The 19,187-nt window shown below is 46.0% G+C and overlaps 1 protein-coding gene across 3 annotated transcripts in view; it reads right to left on the bottom strand.

Annotated features, from left to right (window-relative positions):
* Nucleotides 1-12,848: 12,848 nt before the first annotated feature.
* Nucleotides 12,849-19,187, bottom strand: part of CDADC1 (cytidine and dCMP deaminase domain containing 1) — a 30,839-nt gene continuing 24,500 nt past the window's right edge. For 2 of the 3 annotated variants that reach the window (XM_019529947.1, XM_019529949.1), the window contains exons 8-9: nucleotides 18,536-18,596; nucleotides 12,849-16,821 (exon numbers count right to left, since the gene is read on the bottom strand). In XM_019529947.1, the coding sequence (XP_019385492.1) occupies nucleotides 16,748-16,821; nucleotides 18,536-18,596 (135 nt within the window). In that variant the 3' untranslated portion in view covers nucleotides 12,849-16,747. Of the gene's footprint in view, nucleotides 17,411-18,535; nucleotides 18,597-19,187 lie in introns of all 3 variants that reach the window. The other variant, XM_019529948.1, reaches the window with a different exon arrangement.

Below are 19,187 nucleotides of genomic sequence, written 5' to 3'. Positions count from 1 at the left end.
GCTGGCTGCTGGGTAGCAGTGGCAGTGTGGTGGTGGCCAGGTGGCACGCAGCCATCCCTGCCACCACCCCGCACTGCGCCGCTGCTGCCAGCTGCACAGCTCCAAGTATGGCTCTGTGGCAGCAGCTGGGGGGGGGTTGTACACAGCGGCAGTCACTGCTGACACAGGTGTCCCAACAGGTAAGTGCCACCTGCTGCCACCCCATAGGGTGAAAGAGGAGCTGGAGTGACCGTGGGGTGCAGCAGGCAGCTGGTTCCTGGGCACCAAGGTGGAAGTAGCCCAATCACGGGCTGTCTCTGCCCTACCCAGAAGCTATGATGGTGGCGATGGCAGCCATAACACGGTGGCCATGACGGCCCAGGGCAGTGATGGGGGGCAGATGCCAGCATGGGCGCAGGGTAGGGCTGGGCCCGGAGATGGTCTGGATTTTGACTGATGGTCCCTTCCTCTTACCCCACTGGGCAGGCCTCAGGCAGCCCCAGTGAGGCAAGGAGCCAGGCTTGGGGCCTGCCCTCGGGGGTTGTGGTGCTGCAGGAGTCCCCCAGCCCTGGGGACACTGAGCTGGGAAGGACAGGCTGCATAGCCTGGGGTGGGGGTGTCTGGTGCACCCATCCCTGTGATCTCAGACCTCGCCACAGGGGCTGCTGTGGGGAAAGCATGTGTGTGTGCACATGCACATGTCCCAGATGTCTGGGTTTTGTGAGCGTGCAGCTGTGTTTCTGTGTCCTGGACACCTGGGCACTGTGTGTATCCGTGTCCTCGACACCTGGGTCCTATGCATGCATGTATACACACGTGTTGTGTGTGTGCGTGTATATGTGTGTCTGGAAGCCTGGATGATATAGAGAGAGATGGCAGCTCAGTGGGTCTGGGCACTGCAGGGCAACAGAGAGATGATGGGGACAGAGAGAGAGAAAGCAGGAACACAGGGATGGCGAGAGGTGGAGATGGTCTGAGATAGACGGCTAGATGATTGCTGTATGGATAGAGGGAGATAGAGATGATGGATGGATGGGTGGACAAGGTTATATGGTTGGTGTGTAGAGAGGAGTAAGGGATGGATGAATGGACAGGGGTTATGGATATGGATGGCTGGATGGACAGGTGAATGGGTGGATGGGGTTATGGAAATGGACAGATATCTAACTGGTTCATTGGCTGGATGGACAGATAATTAGATGAGATATGGATAGATGAATAGAAATATCTATGTAGATAGAGATTGAGAGAGATGGATAGAGATAGATGGATGGTCTGGTTCACTGGATGGATCGATGGACTGGTTTGAGGGATGGATGGAGATGGACAGATAGATGATAGATGTATGGATAGAGCTATCTAGGGAGATAGAGATAGATGGATAGAGAGAGAGAAGGCAATAGACATAAAGATGGATGGATAAAGAGAGACAGATACATATAGCTAAATGATATGTGGAGAGATGAATAGAAATATCAGGGTAGAGACAGAGATGGATAGAGAGGGAGAGGGATAGAGAGATAGATGAAGAGACAGATAGATGGATAGATGAAGACATAGATAGATGGGTATCTAGGCAGATAGATGGATGGCCAGAGATAAACATAGACAGAGGGACAGAGGTGATGGCTGCTGCATACAAAACCTCCTGCTGCGGCCACAGAGCCGTGCCCGGAGCTGTGCAGCCAGCAGCAGTGGCGCAGTGCAGGATGGTGGTGGGGATGGCTGTCTGCCTCCTGGCCACCACCACGCTGCTGCTGCTGCCCAGCGGCTGGCTGCACAGCTCCGGGCATGGCTCCGTGGCGGCAGTGGGAGGTTTTGTAGGCAGAGGCTGTCACCACCATTACGGTGGTAAGCAGCAGCAACACATATGAGCCCCCGCCCCCACCCCCTGTGCCTGCATTCCTCACTGTGGCTGCACAGCCAGCCGCGGAGCAGTGCTCCGGCCACATGCCAGCCTCCCTCTCCCCCTCCCCTGTGCAGGCAGCATGTGTGCGGCCCACACATGTCAGGCACCACCACACTGAGCCCTGCATCGCTTGCCTGCAAAGCCCCCTGCATAGGGGCTCCCCTGCCCTCACCCCCTGACTCTGCTCCCAGCTGCGGTGTGCCACCTGGGACCGGCAGCACCCCACACTCCCTCAGCCCCCACCCATCTTCCCCAGCGCTGCCCCACACCTGTCAAGCCCCACTTACCTCCAGGATCCAGAAGCGAAGGACATGGCTCCGTGGTGGCAGTGCTTGCGTGCATAGCCCCGCTCCCTCCCCCCTGCATGCAGCCACCACCACCCTGCACCGCCACAGCTGTGCAGCCAGTTGCAGGGCGTGCCGCTGCATGCAAGCCCCCTGTTTCACCCCCTGGCTGGGTGGCATGTATGTGGCCTGCACATGGTGGTTGCCACCACGCTGCTGTTGCTGTGCCCACAAAGCTGTGTGGGTGGCCATGGGATGGTGGCGCAGGGTGCAGTGGCAGATCTGCAGTGGTGGCCTTTGTGTGTGAACCTCCTGTTAGGCTGGCAGCATGAGTGTGGCCCACAGAGTGGCACACCTACCCTCACCCCCTGGACCTGCTCCTGGGAGTGGGCACAGGGGCACACTCCTCAGCACCTTCCCTTTCCCCTGCCCTGCCCCTTCCCCGCACACACACTTACCTGCTGGGGTAGGAGTCAGCATCTGCATGTCTGTGGGTCTAGGGGGCTGCTGCAAGGGGATCAGGAGGGCTGTTGAGACTATGGGGGGGAGTGTGGGGCACCAGCAGTACTGTGAGGGGCTTTGGGGAGCCTTTAATTTTTATCACAGATTTTAGGTTTTTACTTAGAGAGTGTGCAATTTTTAATCAGAGAAAACTGGGATCCCTGATGAAAAGTAACAAATGTGTTACAGAAGTGGTCATCGGCATGAATAAATATTTCAGCAGGGCCTGATGAAATCCTCTCCAGAATGCTGAAGGAACTAGTTGAAGAAATCTCTTTGGCACTGGCAATAACATCTTGAAAAGAGAAGTCCCAGAGAACTGGAAAGAGCTAAAATTGTGCCCAAGTTTAAACAGGGTGAAAATTACAGGGGAAGTACAGAATAGTCAGCCTGGCTTCCATACTTGAGAAGTTACTAGACCACATTATTTAAAAAATAAGCCATGTACATACTTGCAAGCTGCAGAGGTGATCACTAGTAGGTAGCATGGATTTGCTAAGCACTAGTATAACTGAGCGGTGGCAACTGGACCAGCAGCTTTAGGTGACACTTCTTTTTGGGGGGCGGGGATAGGAAAGGGTAAGAATAGTTGCTGCTGTGATCAGCACCATGGCAGCTAGTGCTACCCTTTACATCATGTCTGTAGGCATGAAACTGCCCTGCTACACTTCTGCTGCTGAGAACAAATCTTGCCAAACCAGGATGGATTTCCAGGGAGAATGTTAGGGAAAAAGAAGAGGTTTTTAGGCTAAAGAAACGCTGGTACAAGATCAAATGGCTAGAAGTTGGCTATAGATACATTTAAGCTGGAAATTGAAAGATTTCTAAATATCAGGGGATTGAAGTTTTGGGAATGGTCTTCCAAGCCAAATAGGAGTGGTGAGGGGCAAAGAATCCAAATTCCTTTAGGATTTAAGTGGCTTAATTGATGGAAGGAATAGTATGATGGGGTAAAGAGGTCTTTGGTCAACAATCAGCACCTGTAATACGTGGAAGTTAGCATTTGCAAGTCCCATTTGGGTTACAGAGGTCACTCTTGCAGTGTGGAAGATACCTGGTAAGCTCTTGCATTTGCTTGTTGCCAGTTGGGGCCAGAAGGCACGTTTTTCTGTGACGAATGGTACTGGCTTCTTGGGGGTGGTATGCACTTTTCTTTGAAGCACTGTGGGATGCTGACTATAGCTAAGGCTGGGGATTTTTTTGAATGAGGTACTATGATGCTTCTGCCTGAGGTTCCTGGCCATAGGGTTTTGTCTTCTGCTACCAAGTTTTTCCCTAGGTGAGACTTTCAAGGATTCTGGGAAGGTTTGCCTTTCACTGTAACACAGGGCTGGGTCCTCTTCTTAGGATCCTCTGAGCACATATTAACCCAGGAGTGTCAAAATCAAATCAGTTGGAGGGCTGCACTCCCTGCTTTTCAGGTGCTTGTGGGCTGCACTCCAGCTCTTGCCTGGGTAGCTCCAGTGGCACTGTGGGCAGAAATGTGTGTTCCTGAAGCACCCCTAGCACAAGTTTGGCCACTGCAGCTTCCCGTGGCAGCATCCTGTGCCCTTGTGAGAGCTAGGGTCTAAGTATTCACAGAGCACCATGGGCACAAGCCCTGTAAATGCAGCCAGGGCCCTAGTTCTGGTGCTGCAGTGGTGGGGTTTCCTGTGGTGGCAGCCTGTGCCCCCAGTGAGAGCTGGGGCACTGGCAGCCCCAGTGACACTGGCCAGAAGCTTCACCACTGCAGCCAGCAGAGTCCACAGGCCAGATGACCCAGTTGCACAGGCTGGATGTTTGACACCCCGTATTAACCAGTTACATCTGGTAGTGCCTTTGTCTTTCTTGCTTTTACCTATGCTATGCTGCAGTGGTGGTGCTCAGCCTACAGCCTGAGGGCCAGATCTGTCCCCCAAAGTGACTAGAACAGCAGGACAATGGGACAAGCTCCACAGGGAAGCTGTGTAGTCTCTGGAAACTTTCAAGAAGAGGCTGAATAGGCATCTGCCAGGGGTGTTTTAGAAACAACGATGCCTGCATCAGTGCAGGACTAGGGAATAGATGACCCTTGGGTTTCCTATGAAAGCTATGAGTCTGTTAGGATCTGTAGCGGTCAGTGTGACTGAATCCTAAATTTGTAGCTCCCAGTAGGTCTCAGGGTGAAATAACCCTGACTGCTGAGTAGTTCGGCCCTTGGATGGTTTGGGGCATTTCATAAGCTGACCCATAAGGGCTTATGGAATTTTAATGTTGGAAACTGGGATGACTTTAGGCGCCTCCAGGGTGAGAGACCAGCTGAGCAGGTGTTCTGAGGACATGATCTATATACCTGACGTGGCAGTAAGTTACCTTTGTCCTCAAAGGATCTAGCTCTAGTCACCTGCCCCTGAGTATCTTCACAGCTCCAGGCTGGTAGATTCTTGCTCCAATAGAGGCCTTAGATTTTTTAAAGCAGAACTTGAGTAGAGTTCAGGTGTGTATGTCACCAAAAGCAATTCATATGAACTTCTTTCAGTAGTAACAAAACTGAAGCACCTGGATGCATTAGACTCTTCTATTGTGTCTTGAAAATGTGCTCAGGTGCTTCAGCATAGGCTGCAGCAGGTGAATCTTTAGCTTGTGCATGCTGGGAGGATATGCCATCTGGCAACCTTGATGGGGATGGAGGGAGTGCTGCTGGTGTATTTTACCCAGTAGCTGTTTTAATGGAAAATGCAGGGGCCAGAACCTCTCTCCTAGGGGAGCACTCACTCATCTAATTCTCCTCTTATTCAAGCCCTGTGAATCAAAACAGGAGACCCTATTAAGTACTGAGGAACCAATGCTAATCCACCCCGCAAAGAAGAGACTTGTGTAGTCTGAGGGTAAAAACAGTCGTGTTTATCCTGGGTCTGATTGTCCTGGGCTTTGACTCGCATCAAAATAGGCATGGGACAATCATTTATGCAGACAGCTTGAATGACCATTTGAATTAGCTATAATTGTCCCAGGAAAAAGTGTGCTACCCCACAGGTTCTTAAAGAGGTACAATGGACTTGTACATCTGTAGGATCCCACAATTAAAAGGCTTTCTCCCAGAAGAAATCAGTTGTCTGTTTTTCGTGCAAGGAAGGGTAGCCTTTCTTGCTGCTTATGTTCACTAGGCCACAAAGTTAGACTTCTCTTTTGGCCTGAGGAGTCTCCCTCTCTCTTGGCTGAGCAGTCAGCTGATAAGATGCCTAACCCTGTGAGGGGCTAAACTGCTCAGCACTATCAGACCTACTTCATTCTGAGCCCTGCTGGGAGCTACAAACCAAGGATTCAGCCATACTTTGACATCTAAACAGCAATCCCATTTCAATGGGAGGAAGGAGACCCTAGCCATGTTTGGCAGTGAAAGCATGTTGCTGCAAAATATGTAAATATGAGGCAATGGATGCATCCTCAGGAGGATGTGGCCCCGGGTCTCTCTGTAGCCTACAATGTAATTGATTAATACAACCCAGGATTCATTCTAACTCCAGGCTTGTCACCATGTGAAGCATCTCATGAGCACAGGACTTCCCCTGGCTCACGCAGCGAGCCTGACTAGGAGCCAAAAGCAGAATCCAGAAGGCCTGACTCTCTCAGTTCTGTGCCTCAGCTGCATCCCTGTCCTTCCTTGCTCACTTTCCTGTTACCAGGAGTTTGAATGGGAAGAATTTCTGATAGTTTCATGTGTGAGCTCAGCAAAGCCATGACAACATAGGCCCAGCCTCCAACCATGATGACTCACAGCCACTGACTGTCTAGCTGGTTGGGGTGCTAGTCATCCACCTGGTACAACAGAAATCCCCTTTATGGAAATGCCTGGAGATTGTTTCAGTTTATTCCGCTGTTTTATTAGGATCAGAAATGTATAGTTTAGGTTAGCAAACTGGGAATAAGGAACCAACTTCAGCCTCATTTAGTGCTGTGCCTTTGAAGACACATAGGTCCTTATTCACTGAGTTTGTCACAGAGGGGGTATGGGGAGGGAATCAGTTCCTTGCAGGTTTTGTAGCCATGAAGTACCCTCTGGGCTCACCTCATGCAGATAAGCTGCAGTTAACCTACATAGGGTACACGATATGGCTGCTGGCCAGACAGGACACTGGGCAGGGAGGCTTTGCCAGCTGAAAGCAGAAACAAAGTTACTGAGAACAGCAAGTGTTTATGTTGGGCAGGAGTCATCTGGTTCCCCTGGCTGCTCTGCAGAAATGCAACTTAGTTGCTCTGCACCTCCTGAGGTAAGGGCCTGTTTTTTGTTTTTTCTTTCTTGTGGGGCTTTGCATCTGGTTAGCCCAGCTGTCTAGAGAGGGAAGAGCTAGATGCCTGGCCTTTGTTTCCTGGGGGTGGGAGGAAGAAGACACTGACGCTTAGTACCAGGCCCAGGGTAGTGCAGAGTGGCCTTTCACTGAGGCACTGTACTAGGTGCTGCAGTGCACATAGGAAAAAGGTTGAACAAGGTAAAGCTTGGAGTGGGACATGGAAGTCCACAGAGGATAGGAGGTACCTAATGCTCCCTCCCCCGCCTCTGCAGGCCCTTTATTTCCAAATGACTGGGTACCTTATCCTCACTCATACATTTCTCTGCTAGCACTAGCCCTGCTCTTCAGCTCACATAGGGGACACTGGCTGGGCAAGGTTTGCAAGTTAATTTTAAATATGCACTTTGCAGCTGCTCAAAGCTTTGTGCAGACATACACTTTGGGTGGAGGCAGGCACTGCAGCAGGAGGCAGGCCCAGCTGTGGCACTGTTGGTGCCCAATTTACACATGCCTAGAGAACAAATGGCATGCCAGCCACTTGCCAAAGCAGATACACAGGTGCCTCACTTGCTGTACGTGCACTAAGCAAGTGTATGCTGCACGTGCAGGAGTGGCTAACTCACTAAGCTGGTCTTGTGTGCTCCTTATATCACCATGAGGTTGGCTGAGGTGAAGGGAGCAACTTTCTACTTCAAGGCTGAGCGTAAGGAAAAGCTAGGCAGAGAAGATAGATGCTTAATGCCATAGGGTGTCAAGGTCAGACCTACAACTGAAGCGTAGGATTGCACAAAGCCTGGCCCTAAGCTGAGAGCAGTTACCCGCACTACCTCTCAGATAATCGAAGTAATGAGATGGTTTGGGTGAGCGCAGCAACTGCGAAACAGCAGCCCCCAGAGGAAGTCAAGGCTTTCGCAGAGGGATGGGTGTGAATCATCCTTCCTTCATGAAAAGCAAAAACAGACATCAGAGTTTAATTAAGTAATAACACAAGCCATTTATTCCAGAAGCAGCTAAAAGCCACTGGGAAGGTGAGTCCATCCAACCTCTTCAGGGCTTGGGTGGGACACTGTAACGGGGCTTCTCTGATAGACTGACTCATGCTGTCACAATCTCTCTGGTCACCAGAGGTTAAACAACTGCATCTGGTTAGTGTCACCAAACAGTCTAGGAAGACACCCACTGCAGAGGGACTCTGCTTGTCACTACTGCTGGGAGATGAAGAAGAATGCAATGCTGAATGGTATTTACTTAAAAAGATGACCACAGCCTCCCTGGTGCTCACTGAGCTGCTTTAAAGATTCAAGGCTTGACCCCATTTTGGTGAGGCAGGGGAGAGAGCGAGAGCTCCATGGATAGGAGTTTTCTCAACTTGCTTGTGGGAATTTCTCCAACAATGCTGATGACTTGTACAGGTAGAAAAGACTCTGAGACTTAAAAAAAACCCCACAAACCCCAAACTCAGCAGCAATGAGGAAAAAGGAGAGTTAATTTAGTTGGTGCCTCAGCAGGACTGATCACAAGCCACTCAGGCCTGCTGCCTGCTCTCCCGGTTCTTCACATACCTGCAGAACTATACTGTTACAATGGAGGCTCCTCCCATCACAGAGTTCACGGCCCAAACCTCAAGTTTCTTTTCCCCACACTTTTTAAATCAGTGCTGCTCCCTCCCTAGCCTGAGGAGCCATCGCAACACCTGTGCTGGTTCTGAGATGCCTTCACCCCAGATAAAAGCAAGGTTTCCTTTTGCAGTCCAGTTTCCAACCCAGCATAGCCATTTCTAAAACTAGCCAAGCCTGTCCTACTCAACTGTCCAGTCCCGTGTGCCTTTTCCATCTGGGCCCTGCTTACTTGTGAAACAGCAGTCTCACTGGGTCTCATTACCCAGGGGAGAGGAACCCCTCCCATTTCTCATTCATAAAACAAAGGACTAGAAGCCTCAAAATAATTAACACAAGAAATTTAAACTGTGCCACCTAATGTGCTGCAGAGAACAGTCCTGTCCCATCAGGAAAGGACATACTCATGCAGCTGGTTTCTTCTGTTTCTTATTCTTGTTTTTATATAACTTCTTCTTTGTGAATTCAGTTGATCTCCTCCATAGTATTTGTTCTGCTTCTTTTGCTTACCACCAGGAAATCTCTCGACCTAGTACCTGATGAGTAAAATGAAGCTTACATAAAAGAGCCTGAGTCATAATGGAAGGATTTTACTCAATTAAAATAGATTAGAAAAGGTGTGGAGGTAACAGAATTTTGACACTGCAAAGCAACAAAGACCTCTGGGGCCCATAGCTTAGTGTTCTTGCTCAGACCTCTGTTCCTGTCCTAGACACAACTCAAAGCATGTTTTAAGATTCAAGCAGGGCCCGTCACCTAAATTACATTAATTCCTGGATTACTCATTCCCTTTCTGGTCATCAGTTATGGGCTGTCTCAAGATTTCTGGCATTTGTGCTGATCAGCAAATGAATCTTTGTCCTTCACCATCTGTAATAGTGGAATTTTTGGAATAGCTGCTAGGTTAGTTATGATAAAGTAGATATCACACGCAAGCATGAACACATACGAGCCCACCTACCATGTAGGTATACCTCGAGCTGAGAACCATCAATGAAGGTGAGACTTTTCCCCAGACCTTTGGAGTCTGAACTTAAAAGTCAACACAGAACTACCAGTCTACTGTGCACTGATGCATTAGGAACTTGCTTGGTCATACTGTCCTCTGGTGGTGATCCTAAAACATTAGCATGCATCTTTGTTTCTAACTCACTGCCTTTTAGTAATTTTGCTAATTAATATGTGCTTCTTTTATACCTACTAAGAGAGGGTGGTGCCAGTTCGTTCTGAAATTTGCCAAGCAAGCCAGAGGAACAAGATTAATTCCTTCTTCCCCCTTTCCTGCATTCCCACACAAAATCAAGTGCACATATATACCGGGGGTAACAGAATTATACCCGAGAAGTGCCTGCAACCTAAAACAAACAAGTGGGTGCTGTCACTGGGCTTCAAATTGGTGGACATTTATTTAGCCCTTCAACAGGTACCCGTGGTAGGCTTTGTCCATCTGTGAACTTGCACTTACTAACATGTGACCAAATTGTGTTTTTTACATTACTTAGTGGCACTAGATGTTGTACTACTAGCTCCTTCCCATTCTCCCCTCTAAAACAAAACATAGATGGAGAACTTCTGTGCAAAAAAACTGTTTGCATGAATGACCCCCAAAGAAGAGCATACCTCCATTGCTTGGGTTTGCAGGGGGACTGTTAGGAAAGCTAAGGCAGATACAGAACTAGGGCTAGCATCAAGGACAACAAAGAGTCCTTTTTTAAATACATAGGGAGTTATGAAGAAGGTACTGGGTAACGTGGGGCCCCTGTGGGATATGCTTGGCAATTTGGTGGTTGCAGCAGAGGAAAAGGGAAACCTTTTTAACAATTTCTTTGCCTCCATTTTTTTTGTGCAGGGACTGCTCCCCACCGAGATTCAGGACAGACTCAGGAGAGATTCTGCCAGGTCTAGGATCAGGGAGCACTGAGTTAGGGAACTTCTGGAGGGGCTGGATATGTTCAAATCAGTAGGTCCAGACGCTCTCCACCCCAGCTGTTGGGGTGCATGGAGAGCCCGTGGCTGGAAGCCTGCATCAGCCACCATTTCCCAGCCACAGGGACACCTGGTGCATTCAGCTGGGAACCCCATCAGCTGAGGAGACACCCCCCCCCAGCTGCAGGAATCTCAATTTGCCAGTGCAAGGGGAGCCTGGGATTGTGATCCCAAGCTCCCCCTACCCTGGCAGTAAGGGTTGATGGGATTTCTCTCTCAATCCCTCAATCACACTTCCTGCCATGCATGTGTGGCATGGCAGGAGGAATGATTGTATGCACTGTGCATCAGATCCTACTGTGCCTTTACCTGCACTGCTGAGGGGCCCAAAGAGAAAATCATCTCTCAGGAGCTATTTAGATAGCTGTGACTAGTTGGGAGGAGGGTCTGCCTATGTTTCAGCCCCAGGCCACTTACAGATCCAGGCTCTAGGTTCCCCTCACCTGCATCTCCTCTCACTGAGTGGCCATTTTATATTGCCAGGACCACAGAGTAAATTGCTGCTTTTCTTTTTTATACTAGGAAGCTTTATTTTTATCCAGCCCTGAAAATATATTTAAAACATATGTAGGGCTAAGGTATCTTGTTCCTTTAAGTTTACTCTTTTTTGGATTTTGTTATGTAAATGTATTATATTCAACACTTCCTGCTGGGAACCATATTGTATATATTTTTCAAATTAAGCCAAAGCTGCTTCAATTCCTTCTTCTGAGTCACACTGCAGACTGCACAAGTTGGAAGAGAGAGATCAGCCCATGGGATCAGACAGGAGGGAAGAGATGGAGAAGGGGGAAAGAATATTAAGCTTTCTGAGGTACTGTCATGAATTAAATGGCAAGTATTCATAACTACTGGCATGGCAGGGGAGAACTATACAAAATCTATTGGATATATATGAACACACATGTAAATACCACTACATTTAGTCCTGGACTGACAATGTTTCAAGTTACATTTCATACTTACACCATTTATAAATTGATACCCTATTTCAACTTTATGACGTTAGTTTCAACTTTACAACGCTTGATCTGATGCACTGCCACGCCAGCGAACAAGTTTGCTGCATCTCCCTGAAGAACATCTGTCCAAACTTCCTTGGACATTTTCTTTAAAAAAACAGCCAAGACTCCAGAAAAACCTGCAGCCAAGACTCCTGAGAAGACTCCAGCCAAGAACCCTTCAAAAAGTCCAACAAAGAGCACTTCAAAAAGTCCAGCAAAGTCACCTCAAAGAAGTCCTTCCAAATCAGTATGATTGCTATTTACAATATAAATACATTAATGTAGCCATATTACTCATTTATAATTGATCGAGTACAAAATTCTGGGGTATTTTTGGTGAAAACAGGGCATTAGGCCTTGGCTCAGGAACCAATCCCCCATTTATAACATTGTTTCTTATGAGAAAATTGGTTCCGAGTTGCAACGTTTTGCCTTAAGATGCAGTTTTCAGGAACCAATTGTCATAAATTTGAGGACTGCTTGTACTACTAATCCACTAAAGTTTTGTCTGGACTCAGTACCCTCAGGATGAGACAAATGCCTCAATCTAGCCACAAGATGGTGACAGATTCAGGTTATAAGGGACAAACGAGGTCACTGATCCTCCTCTCTCTCTAAAAAAGAGTAAGCGGTGTTTATGTTTCAAAGCTGTTAATACTGTCTTTTGCAAGTCAAAGCTATTTAAATGCTTGAATCGTTTATTAGGAAGGGATATGCTTTGCTAGATGGTAGACACTGAAAAAAAGATAATTCCTTTGAACAGGTTCAAAATAACTGTTCTAACATTAAGAGACAGGATCAAAAAAGCTCAAATGTACAAATCTCATACTTTAATATAAAATGTAAAATTGTAATGCTTATTTAGTTTAAATATAGGATGAGCTAAAATTATATATATAACATTTGCATACAACAGAGAAGCTTCCTGGAATACATTCTCAAGGTAAGTGCTATAGGAGACTTCAGTAGGTTCCTGACATCTTTTTCTCATTAGATAAAGCATATAGCAGCATCTAAATGGGCTATGATTTGGGAAGCACAGACTGTGCACACTGTAGCTACAGAGGGTTCAGGCATATTGGTAGACCTTTTAATGGTAGACCTTTAATTGGTAGACCTTTAATCCTGTGCAAGACCAGACATACTTAAACCTAAGAGCCAGAGACTGAATAGGCAGGAACATTATGACAGAATGCTGTAAAAATGCAGGCCCCACACATTTTGTATTAACAGAGTTATAAAAACGTACCGCCCTTTTCACAACAAAACATTGTGCAAAAAAATCCATTTTTTCCCTTTTAAAAAGGTTTTTTTGAAAAAAATAAAGGCTTAATGTTTAGAGTAACTTCAAGAAGTACAAACACTCAGTGTGTTCTAGAAGTTTCTCCTTGCTGAAGTTTTCTTCATTTTAAGAAAGAACACAGATAAAATCTTTATTTCATGTACACACTGCTTGATGCCTTTTTTCCTGCTTATGTATGCTAATCACCATGCAGCATAGGAACCCTAGTCGCTTAAAGGAACTGTTAACTGCCAAAAGAACATGCACAATTGGTTTCCTTACAAATATCCTGCTAGCACTACAGGTTTTTTAAATCTATGTAAAACCTGAAGGAGCATCAGACCTTTACTGATTTTCTCTGTGCCTAAATTACAAGTCAGCACACTTCGTGGATGAAAAGGTAGATCAAATTATACTAACCTTGACAGTGTACTTTTAATATAGATAAATAGTTAAGTCTAAACACATTAGGTAACTTCACTTATCTTAGAACATTCTTTCCTTTTCTGAGACTTGCAAGTTGAAGTAGAACACCTATGATTAAACAAGAGAATCTGTTTTTCTTTAAATACTGTCCTACTACAGCTCTCAGAATGTTTAAGTTCCTTGCAGCAAAGTCTAATATTATGCACTGAAAAAATAAACTGTTTTTATAACAGGTCAAACTGTGCAAAGCTTATTTAGAAAAGTCTCCTGGTGATGATGACATTTATACGGTATCCAGAACAGCAGCTTAAGCTCCCAGCCTGAAACTGGATTTGTGCAGGCCTTAGTGAAGCCTTTAGGCTAGGGTACAGACAAAGAGAACTGTCTGTTCAGTTCAGAGCTCAAAACCTTGGTGGTTTATTCTAGTGCTTAAAAATGTACCCATACAATAATGCAATGACAGATCCACATCTCTTTATATCACAGACTTCCTTCTTTTGTGCAAATGCTTGGCATGGGGGTCCAAGGTCTCAACAGGGGTACTCTGCCACCCTTACCTCTCCCCGTACCATGCTCCCAATAAAGGTAGTCCTTAGAGCAGGGCCTGATGAGTGGTGTAGAGCCAGTCTGTGAGCCAGCGTGGACCCACAGACCCCGCCTCCCTAATCAGCATCCCTGATCCAGTGGCTGCACCAGCCAATCAGGGACCCATGCTGCATGCAGCATGAATCCTAGAGTGACTGGAATGGGTGCTGCATACAGTAATCTGGCTGGAGTGGCAGCCATGCTGCATGTGGTGGCTAGCCTGGAAGGGCTGCACCACACATGGTGCCCACTTTGGCAACTCTGGGATTGTGCCACATGCAGTGCCTGCTCCAGCCAGCCTGGGAACTGTGCTGCATGCAACCCACAAACACCACATGCAGCATAGTTCCCAGAACAGCTGCAGCAGGTACTGTGCATGGTGGACATCCCAGAGTGGGTGCCACATGTGGTGCAACCTGGCTAGGGTGGTCACTGTGTGCAGTGCAGTGGTTGCTCCAGCTGGATTGTGTTGCACATGATGCCCATTATGGCCACTCTGGGCTGGACCAGCTGCCAAATCTGATATGCTGGGGGAGGAAGAGGGAGAGGGCAGGGAGTCTGTGGGCCCAATCCAGCCTGCAGACCAGCTGTGCACCACAGAAGTACATTGTGCCCAGTGTGGATCTGATCATACATAGGGGTAGTACTGGGGGTAGGATGGTGGGGCTCTGCAGCCCTGATGTTTGACAGCTGTGCCTTAGAATAAAGCAGGCAGCGTGTGCTTTATGAACAGAAGTTGCAGCCTCCTTACTCAGTGAAATGAACTAACAGTATATGAAAGTTAGTCACACCCTCATGTTAGCAGCAGAGAAAGCTCCACCCAACATTCAGTTATTTGCCAGTTTCCAGAATATCTTTAAGATGTTAAAAACACACTGAAAGGAAATGGCAGCCCCTGCTATGCCACTAAGGTACCCAAACTATGTGGCCATGTAAGGCAACAAGAGCTGAGTAGTTGTGCAGGGCAGATGGGGAAGGCTTTAAGTCCATAAATGTAGAGTAAGCAGGCAGTGTAAACTTAAAAGGAATCATGGCCATACTTTGTACCACAGGATTCACAAGAAGTGACCAGAGCCTCCAGAACCAGACTGTAGAGGCTAGACCCAATCCCTTAAAAATCAAGAATGGGGCCCCCTCTGACAAACAATATAACAGTGACAGAAACGCTACATGAATGAAGGCTGTGTATATACTCTCTGGTCTCTCTTGTCTAATGGGTGCCAGCCTTTTGCCGAGGCCAAGAGAAAGCCATGAGGCTCTATGCATGAAGCCAACATGCAACTGTAGGGACAACAGAAGGGGAAAGTTCTGGAATAAATTTTAGAATATTCAGAGTCACTGGAAGGCAGAGGCGCTAGAGGCAGGGCTCTTTGCTTAATGTGTGTAGCTATAGTGGAGATTGCAATGCTGGAGCTGGGAAATGTGCTCCTCTCTTCCTAAGGGCACGTCTTTTGTATTCCTTTTTTAAGCCCTTGACTGCTGCAGCAGTCCAGTGTTCAGCAATACTGAGCAGGAGACTTGGCTTTCGATTCCCAAGAACTTACCCTTCCCAATGGTTCAAGAGCAGAATGAGGAGGAGGAGGAGCACAGACTAAAGGATTTGTGTACTCCTGTTACATGTGGAGGAAGCCACTTGCAAACTCCTAAAACCTCTCCCTTCTCCACTGGTACTAGGATATGCAAGTGGGAGCTGTGAAGGGAAAGACAATCTTGGAACCTTTATTACAAGTCATCTTTGAACCACAAACAGTCTGGATGTGGGGAGGATTACCACTGTGACCAAAATTAGTGGGGATGCCCTTATATTTTGGCACAGTATGCAAATGTCTGCCAGCTGGGAGTTACACAGTGTTCCTTCAAAGCCAATGAGATGAGTTTGCAAGTTCAGTCTATTTGCTAATATATGTTCCTTATTCCAGTGATAGTTATCTACAGTGTTAGTATCTAAAACTCCCCTATTATCTCACTGTTGTAAATCAATGCATCAAAAATGACATCAAGCAATCTAGTCACTTTCTAGCTAGTGAGTTTCCTACAGGAACCAATCTGCTCCTATGATATTATTTATGAAATTATGAACATTTTTCCTCTGCCACCTGACAAGTGAGCATCCTAGTGTATAATGTGCAAGGTACCGAGAGTCTCATCCAAGATCTGAAGTCTCACAAATGTACTTTCAGCTTTTGAGAAGTGATACACTGATTTCTGTTCAAGACCATTCAATTGAGGTACATTAAAAAAAAGATCCACAGAAAATGACATCAACGCAAGAGAATGTGGTCACAGAATAATAGCTCTGGCTGCTGATGACGATGGTAGAGGCACAGAGGAGAATAGGGCTGAGTCATTTATCAAGCAAGAACACTGTAATCCATTGACTTCATATTCAGTGTACCAGATAATTGAAAAGAACATACACGTTAGTAACTAATTCTATTTTACTGTCTCTGACCCGTGCTCTGTGGGACTTCCACAAGCACTTGAGTAATCAGGCTTTATTTCTGCAAAACTACATTCTGATTGCTCTGAGTTTTGAAACCAATTTCCTCAGTTCATGCCATGAGCCAACCAGATGTTATTTCACTAGATTCCTCTGTCCCAATGAGCAAAGAGATGATTCAGATCTGATGACTGGAAGCTCTCACTTCATAATGATCGGCCAAGCAATCTTAATAGTGGCCACCAAATTAGTTCTGTATGTAATATCTAAGCAGCATTTTCACAGGGAAAAAATCCTTTATAAATGTCTAAAATTAAAAACTATACAAAACATTTAAGACCTCATAAATAAACTTACTCTAAAATCATTTTTCCAACAATTAATAAATAAAATCCAACCTTACTTGACAGCACAAGCAGGCTGAATTATAAAAGTGCTTTAAGAGGCTTACAGAGACCTAATGTTTCTGCTTCCTGTGTAACTGATCAGTGGTTTCCAAGACACAGCTTCTTGCTTTGGTGCTGTGGGTCATCAAGCAATGTTGTTCTCTGTACACCATCTAAAACATAAGATATGTTACAATAATACTAAATTTATTTTTTTAAATGCTCAGATGCATCATGTGAGCCACTGTGTGGTTAAACAGATTTAAACCCTACAGCAGGTGAGAATTACTTACTTAAAGACTGCTGGTGATAGGCCGGTGTAAGTACTCTATACAGTCATTAGCACAGAGAGATGGACATATAAAAACTCCATGCCACTGTCTCTCCTTGTTACTTGCTTTAATGCAGGGTTTTGAATTCTGTTCAATGCTGTGCAGACTTTCCCTCTCTCATCTTCTCCAAGCCCCCAACTGAGGCATTTCAATGCTCTCCACACTTCTCCAGTTACCTGTTTATTTTCATATTACTGGATTGCAAAACTGTAATCAGTATGCAATCAGTATTTATCTACTCATTGACAGATAAATATTGCAGGCAGAAACAATCTCATGTGGATGACACTTCGGGATTCTCATACCTGGGCCTGGAAATGGGCAGCACCCTCAGTTTCAGCAAGGATTAGGGCTCACTAAGGAAGTCCTCTCTTTCCCTAGATGGAGGAGCACACTCCACTTAAGCAACAGCCATGGCAAGGGAAGTGCACTAAGAAAATGGCCCAGAATAGAGGAATAGTTAAAAACTCAAGGACACCACTTTGGAGGAACAGACATTAGGAAAATGGTCTGGTTGTCAAACACAGAGAGCCCTGGGACCTCTACCCAACTGCAGTTGAAAACAGTTTGACCACTGGTAAATACAGGGCCAAAAAGTTTCTTGCATTCTGTAATGGCTATTGGACACAGATGTCATATCCTTATAATACAGCCTCAGAACTCCTGAGGAAAAAAGCTGAAGAGGAGACAGCTTCAAAAATATATCAAGTTTCACATCAAGGTCACTCCATAACCACAGCTTAGTCATCACTCTGCCATTACAGTGCAAAAATCAATCAAGAGTCTTCATTATAAATCTAGTATGGATGGGCCAACATGTTCCCAGTTACTTGTTGGAAGATATCCAATATGTACCTTGAGCATTATATGCGTTTCATTTCTGTTTTACAGTTTTCAACCCTGTGGCTGAGAAGGGCTCTGAGGGCTTAGTGGCATTTCATGCAAAAAGGGCCATATTATGACATTAATTTAATCCCACTCTGGAAAAGTGACCATTGCCTTTGGTACATCTCTTCAGTTTGATTGGGTGTGTGGCAAACACCATACTGAAAGATTTGAGTCTGAGCTACCATTAAAAGTAACAGAAACTAGTTATAAAAGGAAATAATATTATTTAAAAAAAATTATAGGGTTTGTGGTTCACCAAAGACAGTAGCTGGACTTTTCAAAACCATGCACAGCTTCAGAGTCTAGATCCCGCAGAAAAAAAAAGGTAGTACTGAAATGTTCCTAGTCACTTTTCAAAAATCCCATCCAGTAGCTTGGCTTAATAAAATTGGCATATTTTGTGTTTTAATAATAGCAGTAATCTTCCTTTATAATGGTTGGGTGTAAGAGTGTGAGTGTGTGCCTGGGCACGCCTTTTTAAAAAAAATGCATGAGTTTGTACTTACCATTGAGGTATCCATTTACAAAATTAAATATGTAGATTGTCCTTATCACAGTTTGACAGGTGACCAAGAAAAATACCAATTCTTGCAGGAATTCAGGATTTTTAAATGTAGTTGTATTTATTACATTCATCTTATTCAAACAAGGTACTAAAAATACTTACTTTCTCTGGCAGCAGATTCTTGGACCTCTTGATCACTAGCATGAGACGGATTTAGTTGCCACTGCCAAAAAAAAGAAACAACCAAAAAACTACATTTATTTCAGAAGAAAAACATGCTGTGTGAAAGCAGCAGCCTAACACATGACTTTAAGAGGAACATCTTTCCTGAAACAATATAGTCACAAATTTTATTTATTTATTTATTTTTTAAAAGCAAAAACCTACTGCACCATAAGAGATGTCCAAGCATAAACTGTACCCAGGAGAAGAAACCAATACACAGACACTGGGGGAAAACTACAGGAACTGGAACACAGAGACTGAGTATTCAGCCCCCACCTCCCAATGCATCTTCCATCCCTTACTCTATTCACCATAGTTAGGCTGCTGACCATATGGAAATCCCAGAAATCCAGGATGCTGCCCTCCCTCTCCCCTCTGCACTCTCACAAGTCAGCAGAGGCAAGGTTGCATGCTGGGCAGGCAGTGGTGCCTGCCTGCCCAGCCTGCAAGTTGCTCTGCACCACTCTGACTCCTGGCCAGACTGTGCCTCACACCCCTACATTTCTGGGATGCACTTATAATTCTCAGCAGCTGACTGGGACCAGCATCTGATATCTGGGACTGTCCCAGTTAAAATGGGACATATGGT

Source organism: Crocodylus porosus, unplaced genomic scaffold (assembly GCF_001723895.1).
Source record: "Crocodylus porosus isolate Cpor-Errol unplaced genomic scaffold, CroPor_comp1, whole genome shotgun sequence".
Lineage (NCBI taxonomy): Eukaryota > Metazoa > Chordata > Crocodylia > Crocodylidae > Crocodylus > Crocodylus porosus.
Note: the sequence above shows the minus strand (reverse complement) of the source record. Positions and strands in the feature narration are given on the sequence as shown.